At 36.9% G+C, this 21056-nt stretch overlaps 1 protein-coding gene across 3 annotated transcripts in view; it reads right to left on the reverse strand.

The window, feature by feature from the left end:
- The window catches only part of PDE1A (phosphodiesterase 1A), a 344943-nt gene extending 324090 nt beyond the window's left edge, over nucleotides 1-20853 (reverse strand). The window contains exons 1-2 of one of the 3 annotated variants that reach the window (XM_046019690.1): nucleotides 20738-20853; nucleotides 19900-20010 (exon numbers count right to left, since the gene is read on the reverse strand). In XM_046019690.1, coding sequence (XP_045875646.1) covers nucleotides 19900-20000 — 101 coding nt within the window. In that variant the 5' untranslated portion in view covers nucleotides 20001-20010; nucleotides 20738-20853. Of the gene's footprint in view, nucleotides 1-19899; nucleotides 20140-20247; nucleotides 20385-20737 lie in introns of those variants that run through there. The other 2 variants (XM_046019688.1, XM_046019689.1) reach the window with 2 other exon arrangements.
- Nucleotides 20854-21056: the final 203 nt, after the last annotated feature.

Consider the following 21056-nt stretch of genomic DNA (forward strand, 5'->3'; position numbering starts at 1 on the left):
GTCTTATGGTACTGTTTTATTACTTCAATAAAAAATAAAAATTAATTTTTGAAAGTAAAAGTGTTATGCAATGTATAGGATTATACCAACGAAGCCAAGTTTATATTTCTTGAAAGACCCAGTCAAAGCCTATGACTGGCAGTTTCAGACAGTCAAGTACATCTTTGATGGCAGGATAAACAGGAGTCATGCAGTCTCAGATCATATTCCGCCAATTCTCAAAGGGAGGGAAATCAAGAGAGAGCTCTAGGAATTAAGAAGGAAATTCACTTTACCACCAATAAAATGCACAGCATTACCTTGGGAACATCCGACCAAGGACCGAAAGATGCGAAGATTATTTGGGGTAAGCAACCTAGTACCAAAGCTCAAATGAGATCAACCATGCAATGCTAAATAAGAAATTCAACAAACAGGAGCACCTGGGTAGCTCGGTGGGTTAAAGCCTCTGCCTTCGGCTCAGGTCATGATCCCAGGGTCCTGGGATCGAGCCCCGTGTGGGGCTCTTTGCTCAGCAGGGGGCCTGCTTCTTCCTCTCTCTCTCTGCCTGCCTCTCTGCCTACTTGTGATCTCTGCCTGTCAAATAAATAAATAAAATCCTTAAAAAAAAAAAAAGAAATTCAACAAACATTTCAGAAGAGTTGTTTTTAAATAATCACATAACTCATATATAACTATCCTCAAATTAGTTTATTACACAAAAACAGAAGGTTCAATTTCTTGGAAAAAGTAGATGTAATATCTATCTACCAGTGACCTTTACATTGAAGTTTTATAATTCTTTAATATTATGACCCACAAAATTCTATGTATAATGACACTGTGATAAAAATCAAAGGAAACAATGACTTTTACTTCTCTTTATGTCTGATCAGCACAATATTATACGTAGTTACTGAATGGCAGTTGCACTTATACCAAAGTGCATGACTAAGCATCATTATTATGTGTGTGTGTGTGAGTGTGTGAGTGTGTGAGACAGTTTTACAAAATTTCAACCAAGGCAAAGTTCCCTCCTGGCATTAAATTCATTGTCAAAGAAAGGGATAATTGCTTGCTTGGTGTGTGCAGACTCACAAGATGGTTTGGCTCTCAGGAAGGAAGTTAAAGTCTGAATTATTTAGGTCGACTCACACTACTATTAATGTAAACGGAGGAACAACTCTTATGTAGTAAAATACTTCCCATATCCTTGTGACTAAAACCATATTTCACAGCAGTCCTTGTTACACGCTTGGCCTGTTGCTACTGATGAAACGCACTGAAATTTGCCATAAAATACTACAAACGGTAAAACTTTACTCCCTGATGAAAGGTGAAAGAAAAGCTCTATTATGTGTTCTCATGACACCTTGTAAGGTTCAAGTGTAAAAGGTGACTGAAATTCCTTAACCAAACACAGTGTCATTATTTTCTGAAGCCCATTTTTATTATTGAATAGGCAATATTTAAAAGGCTGTTGTTAAGGAAAAGCACCCTAAAATTAGACGTGCCCACTCCTAATAGACACTACCTTTTTTTTTTTAAAGATTTTATTTAGTTATTTGACAGAGAGAGATCACAAGTAGACAGGGAAGCAGGCAGAGAGAGAGAGAGGGAAGCAGGCTCCCTGCTGAGCAGAAAGCCTGATGCAGGACTCGATCCCAGGACCCTGAGATCATGACCTGAGCCGAAGGCAGTGACTTAACCCACTGAGCCACCCAGGCGCCCCAGCCACTACCTTTTTGAAGAGAAAGCCTAGTAATGAAAGGTGATTTCACAGGGGGGGTTTCTATAAACAGGAGGAGAATAAAACTACCTACCATTTATTGTTTTCACAAATTATCTTTCTTGTATAACTCTGTCTACACATAATATGTGTCTATTTTATCATTCCACGCCTTTGAGAAGAACAAAAGGTCACTGACCCCGATATCTCATTCTAGAAGTTCATTATCTCCTCCTCTTCCTCTAAGCTGTTGACTTTCTCTACTTTTTTGCTGTCCATTATTCCCTCATAGTCTCACCTCTCCCCTTACCTTAAACCTCAAAGAAGCCCTCAGCCCTTCTTCATGCATGGCACTGGATTTTCTGGCAATATATGAACTTCGCAAACCCAGTTCTGCATCTGCTCCGAGCCTGCAGTCAGCTGAACTGAATGTAACAGGGGGGAAAAAAAGCACATGGGGATGCAAACTGATCACACTTGAAATATGTGATTGAGGTGGAAGCTCAGCACTGCCCACCAGCTCCGCTGCATTTCCTTAGTCACACTCCTTGCGGAGCTGACTGTTTCACACCTTCTCCTCAAATCTCCGCTCCCTCTCTCCCCTCTTCACTCTCTACAAATAGCCTCTCATTTCACTGAGAAAATAAAAGTAACCAGAGGGGACCATCACCAAGTTTTCACCTGCCTACTTGCAAATGTTCCCAAATAGTCTGCTTCCCTCCTGTTACCGTGGATGAGTGTCCTGCTCCTAGATCCAGTCTCTGCACTTAAGCAGCCCTTACCTCTCACCTGTTTAAGGGGATGGAGATCTTCCTTCCTCTCTCTCTCTCTCTTTCTCTCTGCAGTGTTTTGTGTTTTTTTTTTTCTCCCTACAGAATCATTTGTATCATCATTCCCATCAGAATTCTCTAATAATATTCCCACATTTAACAAACTGCTTTACACTCAAAGTGTAAAGGAGCTGTCACCATATCTCTATGATCTCCTTTATAGAAAATTATTTAAAGAGTTAGCGGTACATACTGCTCCCACTTCTTCACTTCCAGTCTTCTCTTCTACCCACTCCTATGAGGATTTTGTCTCACTTCTTCTATGGAACTATTTTGCCAAGATTATTAAAGACCTCCACAATGCAAAAACCAATGGTCAATGCACAGTCCGTGTACATGACGTCTCCGCAACATCTGACACTTGATATTTGAGGTTCTTAAAAAGCAGTCATCTTTGGCTTCCAGGAGGCCACAGCACACTGGCCACTCCTCCTCCTTCTTCCCTGACTTCTCCTCCCAAGCGCTTAATATTGGGGTACCTGAGGGCTCAGCCCTGAGTCTCTTCTCATTTGTACCCTTGTTAACTCCCTAGATGATCTCATCTAGTTCCATGATTTTAAATATATTTGTATATTGATGACTCACAAATTTGTATTTGCTGCCTTGACCTCCCATCAGTCCAGCTGTCTCTTTATTTGGAAGGCCACTTGAATGTCTGATAGGCTTCTCAAAATTCATGGATCTAAAAGAGTGTTTTGTTTTTACCCTCATCTTCCCCATTTCAGGAAACGGTAAAAGTTAATAATCCCTTACCCACAGCTATGAAAATCCGAAAACTCTAAACAGCATACATCTTCATTTTGCAGTAAAATCTGATCTGACCTGAACTCATTTGGCAGCAAAACCTGACGTGAACTGGTAGAGGCCATTTACTATCTATATTATGTTTTGTTGCAGAAATATCCATTGGGAGCTACCCCAGACTCCACTGGGAATATTTAGTAATTTTTGGAATAGGCACCTTATTACCCTTCTGAAATCTGAAATTCATGAATTTGGGTCACATTTTAATCCAAGGACTTCAGATAAGGGACCATAAATGACCCATTTTTTCAGGACCTCTCTTTCTCACACACACAGACACACACAATAAAACAAGTCTTTATGCCTCATTTCAATCCTCACACTCCCAATTCATAAGTTAGTTCTACAGCTTTAATTTTCAATATGTCCTAAATCTGAATACTTACCATGTCTGTAAGTACCAATGTTGTCATGGACAACTGCTTTAGCCTCCTAATACAGCCTCCTATTTCCAATCTTATCCTTCCCTACTTCCCCCCTTGTCAGGGTTAGCTTCCACAAAATAAGCAGGGAGGCCTTTCCCCCCACCCAAGTTTAAGGTGTACAACCTGTTGATTTGATACATTTGTAAAATGCATTTATAATTATAAATTTTAATTATTTATAAATCAATAATTACCACCATAGTATTAGCTACCACCTCCGTCTCTTCACATAGTTACCATTTCATTTCTGAAGTGCAAACATTTAAGATCTACTCTCTTAGCAGTACTCAAGTATATGATACAGTATTATTAGCTATAATACTGTACATTAGATCCCAAAACTTGTTACTCTTATAACTGGAAGTTTATACCCTTTCACCAATATCTCCATATTCCCCTACCCCGCAAACCCTGGTAACCTCCATTCTACTTTTTGTTGAGAGATATTATGTTGTTAAAACATAAGTCAGATCCTCCAATATGCTGCTTCAAAGTTGCAAATGCTTCCTCCCAGGCTGAAAATAAAATCCTAATTTCTTATCAGAGCCTGTTGGGTTTTAGATAATGTGACTTTTTCCTTTCTTTCCATTCTCAATTTTTCACTCTTTCCTTCACCCACTGTGCTCCAGCCCTTCTGGTCTTGTTTTTCCTCAAATGTGTCACATGCACCCTGCCACACGGGATTGTGCTCCTGCCTCCCCTGTCTGGGATGTCATTGCTTCAGGCCTTGGCATAGCTCATCTTCACTTCATTAATGCCCTTCTCTACCAGTTGCTATCACATACAGCCTTTCCCTGACAAATCTTCTAAAATAGCCACTTCTGCGCCTCCCAGACACTTTGTCATCTTACCCTTTTTGCTTTTATTAAATTTACATTGCATATTTGTTTGTTTATTATCCATCCTCACCATCAAAATGTAACTCTGTGAAGATAGGGTCACGACAGTACCACTTATCATCATATCTGTGGTGCCCAGAATAATGCTGGCGCTCCCTAAGTACCCAGTGATGAATATTCATTGAATGAACAAATAAATTATATTGTATTAGTAAGTCAGCTTCAGTGGGTTAAGCAAATAACATTAGTCCCACTTTCCAAAGCACCTCAGTGTTTTTCCAAGTGTCAGTATTGTGCTGATGAACTTAAGTTACAACTTTATTTACTAAAGACTCTCACTCATCAGATAGTTTTAATCAGTGGCTAAGGTTTGACTCACACTGTGTAAATTAGTGTTTACTTTTAAACTCATAAGATATATACTTAGCAAAACAATATGAATTTATCAAAGAGAGTAGTTCTTTATTTCCTTATTTTTGAACTTAAACACTTCCCTTTCCTGGGGAATTTAAGATTACTTGGTAACATGTTTCTAATTCCAAAGTGCTCTAAAGTCATTCCATCATGTTCCTTGTTTTCCAGGTGCTCTAGCTATCAGTAAATGAACCAAGTTGTCTAATAACAGGAAGTAGACATTAGCAACTTTAGTACAGAATTAAAAATTTTAAAAAAAGAAATCAAAGAAATGTAAGAATAAAGGTAAACATGTTTAGCATTTCATTTGGTAATTTTTTTTAGAAAAATAAAACCATTTGTGATAAAGAGTAAGAAAATCTGTTACAATGCTCTCTGTAAAATTGAGGGAAAGCATATATATACATATATATATAAAATAAAGTCATTTGGGAGCTAATGTCAAGAATATTTTAATCCTTTAAACCAGATATTAATATTTTGGTTATAAATTTCATTTTGTTTATTTATTTATCTTTATTTATTTATTTTTTATTATGTTCAATTAAAGTATTTAATTTGGAACATTCTCAGTCAATAAGCATACATGATCTCTTCTTAACCCATGAGTCCTCTGTGGATAGATGGATTACTGGCATCTTTTGATCCACATTTTGCAAATATTTATCTCTAATTGGAAATATGATTCACATAATAGGATGAATTCAGAACAAAAAATAGTAAATGACAGTTTGAAAATTATGACTTTAGTACAAGCTTTATCACACACCTTGGACTTGATGTCTGGTAAAAATAAAACTCAAGAACCCCTAAAATTATACAATCACATTGTGAAATTTCAAGACTATCTTTCTTTGCAACTTTCTCTGTAAGGACTGTGCAAAGGGGGGATTATTCAGCTCAGTAGAGGACAAGTAACTGGAGCCTGGAAGCTAAAGTATTTAGCCTGATGGCCCCCAAGTTGGTCAGCTTATCTCCTTCTGCCTAACTCACTGCAATTTGGCAATAACCCTCACAGAATACACAGCCATCTTCACTCACCATGAATTCCCTGGGCTGCAAGATCGTGTAAGGCCAGAATATTCACTGATGACTAAAAGATATTCTCAACATAATCCTAGCTATTCAATTACATAATGAAACAAAAATTTGAGTTTTGCTAGGATATAAGCGGTATAGATAGCTCTTAGGAAATCACAGTCCTGGAGTAGTCATTCAGTCCATGTTTGAATCTCCTCTGCCACCTACCCATCCTAGAGTTACCTGGAGTCAATTTTAATCTCATACCTGGCAGAGGAAAAGGCAAAAACAAACACGCAATCTTACACATAGTTGAACCCTGAAAGTAATTTGCAGTAGCAGCTATCATTTGTAGATGCTCCTCATACGCCAGACACTGGGTCTGAGGACTTAGCATTATTTTTATCCTTTGCAACAATCCTAAGATTCTAAGTTTCAAATTACAAGGTTTGTCTTTTGTTCCTTTTTTTTTTTTTTTTTTTTAATCTGTGACATAGTCATATCCCCAATAACTTCTGCTGGTCATGTTCTGATACCTCATTCTCTTCCTTTCTCCAGAAGCAGTTTAAATACCCTCCAAAGAATTTCTTGACATTCCAGATTAAATTAATGTTGCTGCAGAGCAACGATAGCTTTACTAGCTATACTTTTCAAATGTAAGGTTGTTGCACATTGTCTACTATGGGTTTTTTTAATATATATCAGAATATTTTTAAGGTTTCACTTCTTGCAGTGTACTGTGGTGGGCACTGAGGATACAGTAATAATTAGATGGATTCCACCCCTTTGCTCTTGTTACTCCCAGAAAAGGAACAGAAGGGCTGCGTAAAATGCAGAACAATTTAGTGGACAGTAACAATAATGCCTCAAATGCAATTAGAGTATCTAGAAGGGTCACCTAATTTAGTCTCAGATAATCATGAGTGGTTCTTCTCTGACTTTAACAATATTATGATTAGGATCCAACTTTCCCACCTGGCCTTTCAGAAATTCCATGTCAACCTGCTTACAATTTCACAAGGACACTGCTTTTATACCAGCTTATACCCCCCTTTTCACTCTGTTTAAATTGAAGATCTTGTCTCCACAAATCCCTTTGTCTAGTTTTTTAAGAGAAGATTTTGCCAGACATTTTCTCTTCACCAATAAGACTTCTGGCTTACAAAAGTTAAAGACTTCTGTTTTACAGAATTTAAAGCTGTTATTCTATCTTTAAAAACAAAGGAGTCAGCTAAAATTTTATGTTAAATCAGAAAAATTGATAGAGATTCTTAATAGCTGAACTAATGGTATATGTCAGTTTTGAATAGGCAACTATTTTATATACCATAAATTGTGAAGACAAAGCAATATAGAGCTCCAAAAATAAATGTAAAGTGTATTTCTTTAATACAATCAAAACAATTGCTTAAGGAACAAAGATAGAAGGAAGGAAAAGAAGAATTGAATCAGAGTGCTTCCTTATGAACTCTATATGGTAAGAAAGGATAAGTAATGAAAGAAAAGAAAAGCTGAATAAAAATAAAAAAGGGAAAATTTATGTAAAATTGCAAATTAAGTTCATAAAAATTTTATAACATAGTATTATCATACGGTATTTGGTTACACATTGTCTGCTCACAAAATAGGAGTAACAAAATAAATGATCATTTCATATATGTGACTTTCTCAGATGAACACCCTAAAACTTACCTAAGTCTAGGCAATGTAGCTAAGTGACACATACCCCAAATCAGTTCTTGGCCCTACATTTTTCACATAGTACTTACCTGGTTTCCACAATTCATTCCCCCTATTGCTTTGATTCCCTCCCTCTCTCTTTTTTTTTTTTTTCCTATCACTTACTCCTTTGACCCAATCAAAAATTAGCAAATGTTTCAGAGCTCATGAATATAAAATCAAGGTCACATTTTTCATACCCTCTCCTGCATCTGAAGAGATAAACTTATACTGGAATTATTCAGATAACAGAAGAAATATGTAGGTAAGGAGGAACAAGATGGAAAATCACTTTCTCCTTTTTCTTTGTGGTTGCAAAGAAGAGGCCTAGAAGAGTGGGAACTGGGCCTTCCCATGCCCTGCATGACCTGTTGTCAGGGCAACAGGATGTGTGGGGAGCCCTGGTCTTCCCAGTGCCTGTTGCCAGGGTAACAGGATATGAACCATCTTTCCTTAGACAACCATGCAGTTTCCCTGCCTTATTCTATGTTTGGTAGGAAATTATACTTGCTCACGAAACCTAAGAGCAACACATTTCAGCAGAGGGCTCATTGAGACATCATGTATTGGAAGTAATATTGTAAGTAGGGACATGTAGTTGATATTGTTGCTGTTGGAAATAAGTGGCAGAGAATTATATTGAACTGATTTTCTGAAAATCACGTTTTATTTTCATAATCTTTTGATTGGCTCAGAGGAGTAAATGAAAGCAGATGATGGGAGGTTAAAAAAAAAATAGCAGAGTGGTAGTAGGAAAAAAAATTCTGAAAGCCAGAAAAGAATTATTTGAATACTGTAGAAGCTAAGAGCTTGATTTTGGTGTATATCAGTTGACTTTTTTTGTGCAACAAACCATCTTGCAACTAGTGGCCAAAAACAACAAACATTTCTTATTTCCTTATGACTTTGAGGAAGTCAGATAGTCCCAGATGACTTCACTTACATATCTGGTGGTTAATGGTTTGGCTGGTGTAAAGGGAACTCAGCTGGAATGGTTTATATCTGCTTCACAGGCTCGTCCTCCAGGAGGTTTGACCAGATTTCTTCCCATGCTGGTAGGAGAGTTCCAAAAAGCAGCAAAAGAGAATAAACTCCAATGCATAAGCCCCTTCCAAACCTTCACGTGTGTCACATTTGCTAAGATCCCGTTGGCCAAAGCAAGCTGCATGGCCAAGCTCAGAGTCAGTATGGGAGGGATTACCCAAGAGTCGATGAATATTGGAAGTCACAAATTGGGCCACATTACAACAGTGAACAATAACAAGGAAGAATTTCTGGCAAACAGAGAGCTCTTTGGAAAACCTGAGATATCAAGGCAGAAATTTGCTGGAGGGTGAAATATCGAAGAGTCACACTTACAAAGATACTTTTTCAGTTGGTAGCAGTAGAAGATACTGGGGATTTTGAGAGCACTAAAAGTTCAAGAGGAGCTCCTTAGTCTGTGTAATAACTATCTCCAAATGCAGTCAGAAAATGGGTGAGAAAAATGCTGTGTGCCTTTACATATTTTATGTTCTCTGTCAGAAATAAAGCAGAATAAACTCCATTTATATGATTTTTCTAAAATAAAAGGAGAAAAATTCTGTGCACTTTACTTCAGGAAAGAATTTTATTATGTGCATAAAATCTCTTAGAACAAGAAGCAGCAGCACAGCAGGAATAAAATACCTAGTTTTAATCAATAGAACCCCTGGCTTTACCTTCACTGGTAAATAAAATCTTTAGGGACAGACACCCAGATGTCTCTACTGTGCAGGGTTTTGGGGTTTTTTTTCCTCTGTTGTTTGGGACACCAAAGGCCAAATAAATTAAAATAATTTTGTAAGTATCCAAGCTCCAAAGAGGCAAGAGAGTTTAGGAAAATCACATTCCTTTGAAAATATTAGCTAAGATCATTTTAAAAATAATTTGATTAAAGGAGTAATAGTAGTACATGTCTAGGAGAAGGAGAGAAATAGAACCGGGGAGTTTCTGACATCTTAAGCATATGCCAAGTGATAACTCCTTTTGGAGTATGCAAAACTAGGCAAACAGATGGCGGGATTGTGGCGAAATCAAAACAAGAGAATAGTTTTTAATTCCTAAAATGTCAGGTTTTATAGTGAGTATTAAATGAAATTATCTAAGCCAGGGTTGATTGGTAAAGAAAGATATGGGCTTAGGAATCTGGCCTTCCCCCTACTACCCAGGAAACATTTGTCAAGTCATTTAGTATATTTGAGGCTCAGTTTTCACATCAGAAGAAATGGTATAATTGTGCTGAATCACATAGACCAAAAGAAAAATCTTTTAGAAATTATAAAGCACAAAAAATTACAAAATATATTACTACTATGATTCAATTATGAGTTTAAGCTAACTAAAAATACAATTGATGTATAAATTGTTCAATGTTTTATCTTGCTCCAAATGTTGTTTGAAACACACCTTAGAATGTCCACATTTAAGCAGACCAGAATCAGCATAGTATTACTTTTTTTTTTTTTAAGATTTTATTTATTTATTTTACAGAGAGAGACATAGAGAGAAAGGGAACACAAGCAGGGGGAGTGGGAGAGGGAGAAGCAGGCTTCCTGCTCAGCAGGAAGCCCAATGTGGGGCTCGATCCCAGGACCCTGGGATCATGACCTGAGCTGAAGGCAGATGCTTAACAACTGAGTGACGCAGGCGCCCCTAGTATTACTTTTTTTAAAAAAAGATTTCATTTATTTATTTTTGAGCGAGAGACTGAGTGAGAGAGAAGGGGAGAGAGAGCACAAGCTAGGGGAGGGAGAGGGAGAAGACGACTCCCCACTGAGCAGGGAGGCTGTCAGAGAGGGGTTTGATCCCAGGACTCTGGAATCATGTCCTGAGCGGAAGGCAGACATTTAACTGTTAGAGCCACCCAGGCATCCCTGCATACTATTACTTTTCTAATAAGAAGTCTATTTTTATTTTCTTCTAAATCATCAAGTACCTTGTTCATGTACAAAATTTCAAGAATCCTTTGACCTTCCATTCTTATGCAGAGATGAATTAATGTTGACCTCTGTTTTCTTGCCCTGTGGACACTGTACTTAGGACTGTACTATTTTTTCACAACTAATTATCAATGAGTTTGAGTAGCTATAAATATCAAAATTTTACCTAGCAGAAATTACCTGCACTGAGCATATTCTGAGCCTATTTAATAAAATGTGTGTTTTAAAATATTTTATAGGATATAAAATAAAATACAGTCTCCTTAAACAATTTCAAGAAGTTAGATTAAAAGGAGAAACTAGAAAATGTTTTATTTATATGCCTCACATAACCTATTACCACTTTTATACCCTTCCTTAACAATAAATAGTTATTCATGCCTAATACTTGCTCAGACCAGATATTTGGAATACTGGATTCTCATGAGCCTTTAACATTATCATCTGTTTAATGATGTTAGTGAACAGCTCCTTTCATATCCAAAAGGCTTACAGCACAGACCTCTTGGATGGGAATCAGACTTGCTCAAATATTTACATTTGATTAGCTGATTGAAATATGTTAGAATAAGGGACAAAATCTAATAATATAATGGTAATTTGGTATTTTCTAAAATGAATCAGCAAAGGAAGGACTGTGGGACATGACAATAATTACTTGGAAGTCAACTCCTTTGTGAACCAGACCTAGACTGGGATAAGGAAAGACCTAAAGAATGATTTTCAAGCCAGAGTGACTCAGGAAATCATACTAGCCCTGCATTATACATGATAATAGAGACCTAAAATCCATCCTAAGACTATCACAAAATGCTGAATTAAGGATGCTGAATCCGTCCAGGCAATTCTTCTATCAGTGAAACTCAAAGGTCACTTCTCTTCCTCAGCTCTCTCTCCTGACACACCCATCACTCTTACGCCAAGAAAATGTAAATCCTTGAGTATAAAAACACAGGAATCTTGGTGAGGGCACCTCTGCTGACCTAAGAGAAGGTCTCCCTTTCTCATCCTGACAACCCAACTCTCTCCTCTGATTCCGATAAGAAAATTACTTGAAAAAATAGAATTCTGCATTTGCATGTAACATTAGCAATAATAATGATAACAGCTAGAATTTCTTGAATTCTGGACACTGACCTAAGAAGTTTATGAGATTTATTCATTTAATCTTTTCAATATCTAGGAGATAAGTAATATATCATTCCCAGTTTACAGGTACAAAAACTAAGGTATCGAAAAATCAAAAACTTGGAGAAAATCATAAAGCTGTTAAATAGCAGACTTGATATACATATAAGGATAGATAAAATTATGGAAATATCAATAGTTACAATATTTTGAAGAGATTACTGTATGCCAGCTACTGTGCTATATTTCTTATATACATTATTTTATTTAATTTTTACTCCCTTTATTTGGGCAATACCCAGATTCCCTGATCCTAATCCTTCCTTTTTTTTCTTTAGTGTTTATATTTGCTTTTCTTTATTAATGTATAAAATTTTATTTTTACCTCTAAAAGTAGCAAAGATATTACAATCAAATTCTAAATACTATGAACATCACTATACTTCTAATACTATGAACCATAAATAGAATTTAACAGTGGGATGCTAGAGATGTCTCATCTGGGCTCTATACCTGGATATAGTTCCTGAGTAGCACAAGCCCATTTTCAAAGCAACTCAGAAGGGGCACATCAGACATGTAGTATATATTATTCACACATAATAAGTTATAAAGTTATAACAACTTAAGTATTTAATGACCTTTAACAAACAGAAAAATGGTAAGTAGGTACTTTTTTTTTCTTTTTCTTTTCAGCGTAACAGTATTCATTGTTTTTTGCACCACACCCAGTGCTCCATGCAATACGTGCCCTCCTTAATACCCACCACCTGGCTCCCATAACCTCCCACGCCAAGCCCCTTCAAAACCCTCAGGTTGTTTTTCAGACCATAGTCTCTCATGGTTCACCTCCCCTTCCAATTTCCCTCAACTCCCATCTCCTCTCCATCTCCCCATGTCCTCCATCCTTCCCTTTTAAGTGGAAGGACCTTCTTTCACAAAGGAGGAGGAGGAACATTTGGTTGGGAATTGTGCATAAAGAATTACGCCTACAGGGGGCTGCTGGGTGGCTCAGTGGGTTAAAGTCTCTGCCTTCGGCTCAGGTCATGATCTCAGAGTCTTGGGATGCGATTGAGCCCCGCATCGGGCTCTCTGCTCAGCAGGGAGCCTGCTTCCCTTCCTCTCTCTCTGCCTACTTGTGATTTCTGTCTGTCAAATAAATAAAAAATCTTAAAAAAAAAAAAAGAATTACATCTACTGGTGTAAATTATCCTTTTCAGGGGCTGAGGAAAGGATATTCTGCATGTAGAAAGCACAGTCTCATCTGTTAGAGGCCATGAGGCACATATAGGAGAGATTTTGCCCATGCTGAGGAGGTCTGCAGTTTGGGTGGATAAATTGAATTCAAGGGTGTTCTGGCTTATTTAGCTGCAAAATCTTATCCTTCAACAGACATTTAGTCTGCAAAGAGGCTAACATTTTGGTCTCTGTCAGCTGGACTCCAAAATCTATCCCTTACTTACTCTTGAACTTGGATTAGAGATATCACTCATTAGCCCCACCCCATGATCTCATGAGATAGGTATCAATTTTTGTCTATTTCTCAGTTGAAAAGTCATGTTCTAACATGAATCATTCCTATCCAAAGTGCCTTCCCAAGTAACTCCTGGTCACATCATCTTGTACATTTTCTTCAGGTCACTTCTTACTCTCTATTAACTTATTTTTTTATTGATTTTGATATTTGCTTCCTCTACTAAAATGTAAGTTTCTGTGCCTAAGCTTGTGCCTGATACAGCACACAACCAGTGGGTATTTATTAAATGAGTGAATGAATGATGAATAAAATAATTGGATTTCACAAACAAGGAAAGTGAAATTTAGAAAAGTTAAGAGATTTTCCATGATCACAGAGCTAAAGGACAGATTTATTAGAAAACAGCTGACATTCCAGAGTTCAGGTTTTTAATCTTTAAGGTATTTTACCTCAACCATATCTATTCTATAAATGTAATATTATATAAGGACTGAAACCTATGTTAAGGTTATATTTATATACCAGAATAGATTTTGTGAGATGGTTTTCTTTAGTTTTATGACTAAGGAAAATTTTTAAACTTATTTTTCTGATTAATCCATCAAAACCATCAACCAAAGCCATCAAAACCAATGTGAAACTAAAGACTGAGATTTATCAACAATTTACAAAAAAGAACATAAATATTTTTCCATGGTATTTGAAATGAAGCCACTGTAAGCTCTCAATATCAGAGCTTGGTAAGAAGACTGGTGGTCTGGGCATGTAAACCAGGGTTAGATGGAAGACAGTGAGTTATTTAATGGCTAAAGATAAAGAGTATTACTCCACTTCTCCATAGAGCAGCCGAGACTAACTCCACCTCTCGGCATCCGTCTGTATGAGAATGTGTGTGTTGGAGGCAATGGCGGTGGAGAAGGTAAGAATATAAAAATGGTCATGTTGATTAAACACTCTGGCATTCTGCTCTGGAAGGAATGTACTTAGTGTCTTACTGTTGCTGCATCAAATCTACCACAAACTTAGTAGCTTGAACAACATAAATGAATTAGCTCCAGTTCCGTAGGTCAAAAATTTGATGCATGTTTCACTGAGCTAAAATTAAGGGTTTGGCAGAGCTGCATTCTTTTTGGAGGCTTTAGGGAAGAAACTGCCTCTTGCCTTTGCAAGCTTCTAAAGGTTGCCCACGTACCTTGCCTCCTAGCCTGTTTCCTCCATCTTCAAAACTGACAACGACAAGTTGAGTCTTTCTCAAATCAGAACACTCTGATCACTTCTTCTGCCCCACTCTTCCACTTTCAAGAACCTTTGTGATTACATTGGGCCCACTTGGATAATTCAGGATAATCTCCATATTTCAAGGTCAACTGATTAGCTACCTTAATTCCTCCATGACATTGTAAGGTAACATTTTAACAGATTCTAGGGATTAGGACACGGCCATGTCTGGGAGGCAACGACTCTGTCTACAACAAGGCCCACTGACTGAGTTTTAAGGATCTGCATCCTTTTCTGTGATATTTCTAGGTAACCATTCTGAGAATGTCTTCTTTTCTGTTTTGAAAGTAAGGTGAATAAGAGCCTTAGAGGGGCACCTGGGCGGCTCAGTCAATTAATGTCTGCCTTTGGCTCAGGTCCTGATCTCAGGGTCCTAGGATGGAACCCTGAGAAGAGCTCCCCACTCAGCAGGGAATCTGCTTCTCCCTCTGCCTTCTGACCCTTCCTCCACCCTGGCCCCATCCCACTTGTACTCTCTCTCTCTTTCTCTCAAATAAATGAATAAAATCTTTTTTCTTTAAGAGCTTTAGGGGGCACCTGTGTGGCTCAGTGGGTTAAAGCCTCTGCCTTCGGCTCAGGTCACGATCTCAGGGTCCTGGGATCGAGCCCCGCGTCGGGCTCTCTGCTTAGCGGGGAGCCTACTTCCCCTTCTCTCTCTGCCTACCTCTCTGCCTAGTTGTGATTTCTCTCTTTCAAATAAATAAAATATTAAAAAAGAAAAGCTTTAGAATTAGGCAGATTTGTATTTAAATGCAAGTTTCACCAGATACTAGTTGTTTAAAAACTTAGGATACTTATTTTTTGAAATCATGTTATATTTGGGAAGTTCTGAAAACCAGTAGATGATAAGCACACATTACTTCTTCCCATCTTCTTCATCCCTATTCTATATGTGAATCTATCTCTACTCCTTCAACCTGGCTTTAGGCCCTATTTGACAGTCTGACTGATTCTCTAATTTTGAAGTTAGAACCACTATAATATTCCAATTTTTATTCATTCATTCACTGAAAATGATTTATTGCATGATCTCCTATGTGCCAGGCACTGTGCTAGATGCTGGGGATCCAAAAGCAGACACAATGAACATGATTCTTGTCCTGAGGAACTTGTGGCCAAACAGTGAAGGTAGATTTTGTAGAAGTTTTTTGTAGAATTGAAAAGGGAAGTCCACGTTCTTCATGAGCCAAATATAGGAAACTAAACCAGTATGGAGGGTCAGGATGGATTTCCTTTGCAAGTGAAATTTAATAAGAGATCTTTGAGCTTTACTTAATAGCATCCCTATTAGGATTTTGAGTAGGATATTCCTTCCTGACAAAGGAATTTCCCAAGCTCTGGAGGGCATTTATCATGCCTGGACCATGCGGTCCACAGAGTACAGAAACACCCTCAGGCACTGCAATAACCAGAAACATCCCCACACATCTCTAAAAGTATCACAGGGACCAAGAGCAGCCCTGACTGAGAGAGGAGAAAGGAGTGATTCCCTCGAGAAGAGAGAACAAAATGAGCAAAGGCAGATAGACAGTAAAAGCATTTCTTTGGGGCAACCTTGAGCCTGATTGGGAGGGGGCCACAGAGGAAGAGGCATGACAGAAGGCTCCAAATGTCGAGCAGGTACAAGGACACCATGTGAAGGATGTGGAACTTTGAAGAGAGGGTTCTAGAAGGCAGGACAGTAAAGGAATCAGATTTCCTCTTCTACAATGCTGCTTCACCCGAAGCATGATTCCATTTGGGGAATATGGTGCTAATAGTTCCTGTCATTTTACCTTATTTTGCCAATTTTTTTATTTCTAAAACTGGAAAAAAAAAAGCCCTGCATAATGAAAACACATACAACTTTTCCTCATGGGAATGAATAAACTTAACAATCTTTGCAAAGATTAGAGTTAGAAAAATTTCCTTAGTATGTAGGAAGTAGTAAAGGTCCCAGAGTCACAGAAAACTTCTGAACCAGAAATTTCAGTAGGTGTTGAAATGGCAGAAGAAATAGGAAGTATTTTCTTGTCCTAAACAGTTGATCATTTATGGAAAAGTATGTGATTCTTTTTAAATGTTGTTTGGGAAGGGTATGATGCCATAGTCATTTGTAACAATTCTGTCATAATGGTGAGTCATGGTGTAAAATCTAAATTATCATGTTGAGAGACAAATTAGTGGTAGAATATGGATTCAAGAAAGCTAAAGAAAAAAGTCATAATTGTAAAATAAAATTAATAGAATCAAGCATACAAGTATACATCAGGAATCAGAAGAAGAAAGTGTTTCACCCTTGTTTCCACAAAGGAATAATAGATTTCATGGCATATCACTGAATATGGTATCTCAATTAAATATTACATGAAGAAGATTTAAAAGAAACTCAATGAAAAAAATCAATAAAATGGTAAAGAATAACTGATATTTTAATTTAGTTTATTGATGTTTTCACATTTGTTACAAAATTTAAAAACTATTTCTATGGACTCAAAAAACTGATTTAAGATGTTATGTTATATGAGATTCCTTATATTTTCTGTAAATAAGTAGCTCATGTTTCCATATTTAAAGTATAGTTGAATAAGCTTTATTTTAACCTTTGTCTTTATTTTTATTTAACCCCAAAAATGTATGTATTACAAACCTACTTAAAAACAGAATGTCCTGTTGAGACAAATCAATGTATTTGTGAAGTTAGATATGGTTAAGAGTGAAAAAAATTACTTTCCAAATATATAAAGGTCTTCATTGGGTTTTCTTTAATAAACCAAGAATATTATTGCAAAACTGATAGCTTTCATGAGTAGCATAATTTTAATTGCCAACACTTAAAAAGTAAAATTCTAGGAGCAGAGATTTTGATAAGCTAAAAACTCTGTTTGAGTCAATATTACATTTTAAATAGGCAAGACAATTCCAGCAATGGTATAAGGAGACCCTCATATCACTGCTGTGAATGCAGACTACACAAAAGACCATAATTAAAGATTTAGCTGTCATTAGTCATGCAGGTTTTAGATTTAGAGCTTCTTGTTTTGACGGTTCTAAACCTAGAATACTGGAAATGTCTTAAGTCAAAGTACAAGTTAAACCCATAGTACCAAAATGCAAATTCCTTCTTTCTATGATACAGAGGCAATCAGTCATTTCAATCAAGTTCAGTAATAATGATTATTTTTTTAAAAACTAGTTTCAGTAATTTTTTTCCCCAAGTGGTCATTCAGTGTCTTTATGTGGATACACACCAAATTTCCTTAGTACGTACATGTATATTTTATCCTACATCAACATTGACTATCAAGTGTCGAAGGTCTACTGTTGAATGGCTGTCACTCTCTACTGAAACAAAATGAGATTGATCTTTGAGATCATTTGATAAAGTGAAAGTCAGATAATTTTGCTCTAAAATGTTAAGTAAACACAAAGTCACTTTTCAAATTTCTTAAAGACATATGCACAAATTCACTATCATACATACATACATTTAAGTAACTACATATATTTGTACATTTAAGTAACTATAGAAAAATGAAACAAATACAAACAAAACAGACAAGCAAAAAAATCCTGTCCTGATAAAGGGAAGAAAATCTAAAATGGGTTATAATATGATCTATAATTTTTCCGGTACAGATGTTCATCTACAAATTAGGTTAGGACACAAATCATCTGATGACTGCCAATGTTTAATTTTCATCTATGCTAATTAACTTTGTAAGTTTTTACTTGCTCTTACAGGATTATTTGTTTCCCTAGAGAACAAACTCACCAAAAAAACTGTAATTTTAAATCTGCAATGGTTCTTAATTCTCTAATTTCTCTAATTCATTCAAATGATGTAAGATGGCTTCCCTTTTTAAGTTATTCTCTGTTAAATGTTGTTTGCATTATTAGTGTGCTCTTATATCAGTGTAGTGTAATGCCATGTATTACTTTAAGTGAAAGAAAACATGCAGAGAATGCTCTTTAAATAGCTAAACATCACTAAATGCATTCAAATGGAAGGAAGTAGGAGTTTTTCCTCTAAGCAAAGTTTGACATAATTTTTCTTTTAAAAAATCTTATATCAAAACAGCAACATTGAATTTACTCAGATGTTGCACTATATATAATAGTATGTAAACAAAGCATAGAACTATGAATCCTAGAAAACCTACATTTTGCATATTAAAAGATTCCTTCAGCTATTATTACAGAACAGCAAATATATTTTCATTTGAGATCTGCAAATACGTTAAGCAATTGCAATGGCCTGTAAATATTCATTTTGCATATTTTTATTGAAATGTTAAAGTGGATTTTTCTTTTTTAAAAAGATTTTATTTATTTATTTGACAGAGACACAGTGAGAGAGGGAACACAAGCAGAGGGACTGGGAGAGGGAGAAGCAGGCTTCCCGCCGAGCAGGGAGCCCCATGTGGGGCTCCATCCCAGGATCCTGTGATCATGACCTGAGCCTAAGGCAGATGCTTAATGACTGAGCCACCCAGGCACCCCAAAATTGATTTTTAAATTATGGCATAACTAAAATAAAGCACGTAAACATAGGGTTCTGGAGAACTAAACAGAACTTAGTAACATACACAACAAAAAACTTAAATGTTGTTTAAATAGCAAGGTGAATAGCAATGCAATTAAAGTTTGACTCAGGTACTTACATTTCATGTTTGACATAAGCACATCTCTTGACCCATCTCAGTTTTATACCATGAGCTATTCTGTATTCTCAGAAGAAGTGAATTGGTTAATTTAAAGCTAAAACTCTCTAGTAAGTTTGGAATGCTACTAGTGTTTTTTCCACGTTTTTTCTTAAAGAAATATCAAGACAAAGAATAAGCACAATGCAGTATAAATATTTAGTATCTCATTAATCCTTCTCTTGCTTTTTCAAAACATAATCAGAGAAAATAACTACCAGTGGTAATATTTCTATTTTTCCGAAGGAAATTTTTTTTTTTCTGCAGGTAACCTGGCAAGTAGCTTTCCTAGTTACGTTTCTGCATATCTAAATCACATATCTAAAGAATACAAACAGAATGTATAAAAGAAGCCATGTGTTATAACAGTGAAATGAATTTTCAGGGAGTTACCTTAATTTATATTAAACATACAGGTGCAAGAAAGATTATCAGTCATCCTTCAAGCAAGTTATTAGCTGAGACGAACACATTTTATTTTCTAAGAGAAAATCTTTCTAAAGGAAACACCAGTCCACAAATTCAGATAGTAAGAACAATTAGTCATGTTAATAGTCAAATTCTGGGTGGGGTGTGGGGAATAAAAACACAGAACCAAGCAAAGAGCTTACTCACATTCCTTTCAGGCGTTGCCACATTTTTTCAGTGTGTTCTCCTATGAGATACTTAAAAGTGGTGTTTTCCAATTCTTCAATTTCTGTAGCAGTTGACCCCATGATGATACTCCTAGGGCAGTATAGTTACAGTCAGTTTCAGCAGCTAGAACAAGCATTCCTCAGCCCACTACAGATCTCAAACAGTTATATAGTAGCATCTTTCGTGTATCAAAATGTTACAGATTTACAAAGCTGAGGGCAGCTTCTGCCAGAATTGCTATTGACTTTGACAGGCATATCCACTGCTCTCATCACCCGCCCTCCCCCCACCCCCCAAGCAGACAGCAGTATAAACAGATCCTCTGACCTCACAGGAACAATCCGCACATGTGAGCCTGCTACTGTACTACTGACCGACTGAGCGCTCCAGCTCTCCCCAAAAGCAGCTCATCTGTTACCGTTCGGTGCACTGAAGCACATCAGAATTCCTACAGTTTACAAGATCTATTATGCACAAGAGAAACGTGAATGACTTTAGCGCACCAGAAGAAGCTGAATTCGTCTCTACCAATGGAAGGAGGGCAGGATGTAATAAGAAAGCAGATGGTAGGAACCAGTGTCAGCAGCACCACCCTGAGAAAAAAGTGCCTGTTTTAAATGCCAAGGTTTTTGTCTCTTAATTGATCTGGAACCAACAGTTAAAGATATTATCATGTTCTAACAATAAAGGCAACAAATATTAATGACAACAACGAGGAAATGACACATAGAGCCATACAGAAGACAGACCACAGAGCTCCACAGGTTGTTACTGAAAGACTATGTACATCAATGATGCTGTAATCATGCTTATTCACCTTCTCCTAGCAACTCCACACAGTAGGTAACCGCCAATTTAACCAGAAGAAAACACAGCAGCTGCACACAGCCTGCTCCGTGAATCCTTTGGGGATTAAAAGATAAATAAAATGAAACTAATGTGGATGCTTGTGTGCGTGTGTGTGTGTGTGTGTGTGTGTGTGTTGAAGGAAAGGGAGTGTGTGAAGGTGGGGGGAAGAAAAAGGGAGAGAGAGAGAGAAATTGATGCTGTGCTGCTTGTGCATTTTAGAAGAAAAATGAGAGAAAGTGAACATAAAAGGAATCAGAACTGAGTCATCTGCCAAGCTCCCAACACAT

This window comes from Meles meles, chromosome 9 (assembly GCF_922984935.1).
Source record: "Meles meles chromosome 9, mMelMel3.1 paternal haplotype, whole genome shotgun sequence".
Taxonomy (NCBI): Eukaryota; Metazoa; Chordata; class Mammalia; order Carnivora; family Mustelidae; genus Meles; species Meles meles.